General features: G+C 42.4%; 1 protein-coding gene across 1 annotated transcript in view; it reads left to right on the forward strand.

The window, feature by feature from the left end:
- The window catches only part of LOC308310998 (voltage-dependent calcium channel subunit alpha-2/delta-4-like), a gene marked incomplete at its 5' end in the record, with an annotated part of 106,893 nt that overhangs the window by 101,139 nt on the left and 3,254 nt on the right, over window positions 1–2,500 (forward strand). Inside the window, one exon of the mRNA XM_080757491.1 lies at window positions 613–668. Coding sequence (XP_080613617.1) covers window positions 613–668 — 56 coding nt within the window. The remainder of the gene's footprint in view (window positions 1–612; window positions 669–2,500) is intronic.

Genomic DNA, 2,500 nt, shown 5'->3' on the forward strand with positions numbered 1-2,500 from the left:
AATGAACCTTCACCTCCCAATGTATGAATGAATGAACCTTCACCTCCCAATGTATGAATGAATGAACCTTCACCTCCCAATGTATGAATGAATGAACCTTCACCTCCCAATGTATGAATGAATGGACCTTCACCTCCCAATGTATGAATGAATGGACCATTGTAAAGCGCTTTGAGTAGGCACGTACAGTATAGTGCATAGAAAAGCGCTATAAAAATGCAATCCATTCCGTTGTCATAATGACTAGTGGAACATTGGCGGCCGAGATGTGATTTTAATATAGTTGTAGGTGTAGGAGCATCGGCTGCCTAATAATTGTTTGTCGTTTGAGATGTGCTTTTAATGTAGTCGTAGATTTTTTTTTAATGACGTTTTTGTTTTCAAGTAGTACATCCGATGTACTACATCGAGATGTGATTGCTTTTTGATGATTGTGTTGAATGTTAATGTCTGTTGTTTTTGTTTTTTTGTCACATTTATCCATTCCTAATTACTTTAGGCACTGGAGTAGAGGCTCAAACCTTTGGTTGTATATGGAGTATGGTATGTTTTTTATCCTTTCTTGTGCTGTGTGATTAGAAGCAGCAGTGACATCACCTCTCTTCTGTCTAGGTTTCTCTTGGAGTTTAATATTTGTGGACTTTGGCACTCAGATCTTTTTGCTGATGGTAAGTTCTCACACAAATACACGCACGCACGCACGCACGCACGCACGCACACACACACACACACACACACACACACACACACACACACACACACACACACACACACACACACACACACACACACACACACACACACACACACACACGTAAAGTACAGTACAAGTACAGTACAGAACCACTCAGTTCAGGCGGGTCTGATTTGACTATTGTCTCTACTTCCATCACTACTACTACTACTACTACTACTACTACTACTACTACTACTACTACTACTACTACTACTACTACTACTCCTACTCCTACTCCTCCTCCTCCTCCTCCTCCTCCTCCTCCTCCTCCTCCTCCTCCTCCTCCTACTACTACTACTCCTCCTACCATTACAAACTACTGCCACTATACTGCTATGAATACGTTTGAGTCATAGATCACTTTTTAAAAGCAAACAAATATTAAGCAGAATTGTGCTGAGGCAGTTCATAAAGCCGATGATTGATGGCTGTTGTTATAGCTTTAGGTATTAGGAGGGCCCTGCAGCCTAGAGCAGAGCTCAGGCCCACTTCTGGCAGTGGCGGTACAAACAAACACAGATTTATGGAGAAGTACTTTGATTATGAGCGGAGCCAGGAGAACCGCGGCGCGGAGCAGACAGTGAGCCGAGTCGTCGTTTGTAAAAGCAGGCGGGCTGGCAAAGCCGCTGGGGCGGGACGCCACGGGACGCCGCGGGCATGCCGCGCGGGCAGACTGGCAGAACACGGAGCACGGCAGACGTTCACAGACATTAACCCATTCTGACCTGAGATCAGATTCATTACGAGGTTTCCACATGGACACACACTGGTCTGATTAACCCCATTCTGACCTGAGATCAGATTTAAAAAAATGTCAGTCGTTCTGCGATTTTTCAAAAAATAGCAGACCTACAAGCTCGTAGCTATGAGCTTGTAGGTCTGCTATTTTTTGAAAAATCGCAGAACGACTGACATTTTTTTAAACAAGCTATGAGCTTGTAGATCTGCTATTTTTCAATAGCTAAAGCATAACATGATGCTAATACCAAAACGGGTTCCCGTTCAGAATGGGTTAAGCCATTTTGGGGCGGGAACCCCTTTTGGTGTTTGAAGCATTATGTTATAATCCACAAGCTCATAGCGAGTGCCGCGCTACGAGTAGGTCTGCTTTTTTTCTTTTTAATCGTGTAAATGTGGCCCAAATGTTTGAATATATCCTTTCAGAGCAAACGTTTTTAACTCAAATCTTTGCTTCTGGCAAGGTCCCTGCATGAACAACATATTTTCAGATGGCGGTCGGCGGCCAATTACATATATTTTTGAGGGTCCTTGACATGAAAATGTTTGAGAACGAATGACATAGAAACATGGGGTTTTCAGAAAACTGTCATGATTTACAAGACATTTGTAGAATCTGGTTAAGAATGGGTAGAATGGGTTAAGTAAACGTAAAGGAAACGGGAAGCCAGACGAGGGTTAGGCAACAAATAAAGTATTGACGGATATCAGTATGCCGACTTCTTTTTTTTTTACTAAAGTAGAAGTGGCAATAGCACAATGGAGAAATACACTTAATATTGCCTGCCGAAGGTTAAATAAAAATGGTACAAGTAAAGATCTTGCATTCAAAATGTATTCACATTACGGTAATTTGTAGGCTCCTTATTTGGGAAATGATTGCATGCAAAATACCTAACTTTTTGTATAGTTTGTACTGCAATAATGGTTTTGCACACTGCCCGCCAGAGTCCGCAGCCTATACTGTAGGTGCCCAGACGGTTGAGCTAACCTAAGTCTAACCTAAGTCTAACCTAAGGCCAGACG

This window comes from Protomyctophum bolini (genome assembly GCF_963924005.1).
Source record: "Protomyctophum bolini genome assembly, chromosome: 23".
In the NCBI taxonomy this organism is placed as follows: Eukaryota; Metazoa; Chordata; class Actinopteri; order Myctophiformes; family Myctophidae; genus Protomyctophum; species Protomyctophum bolini.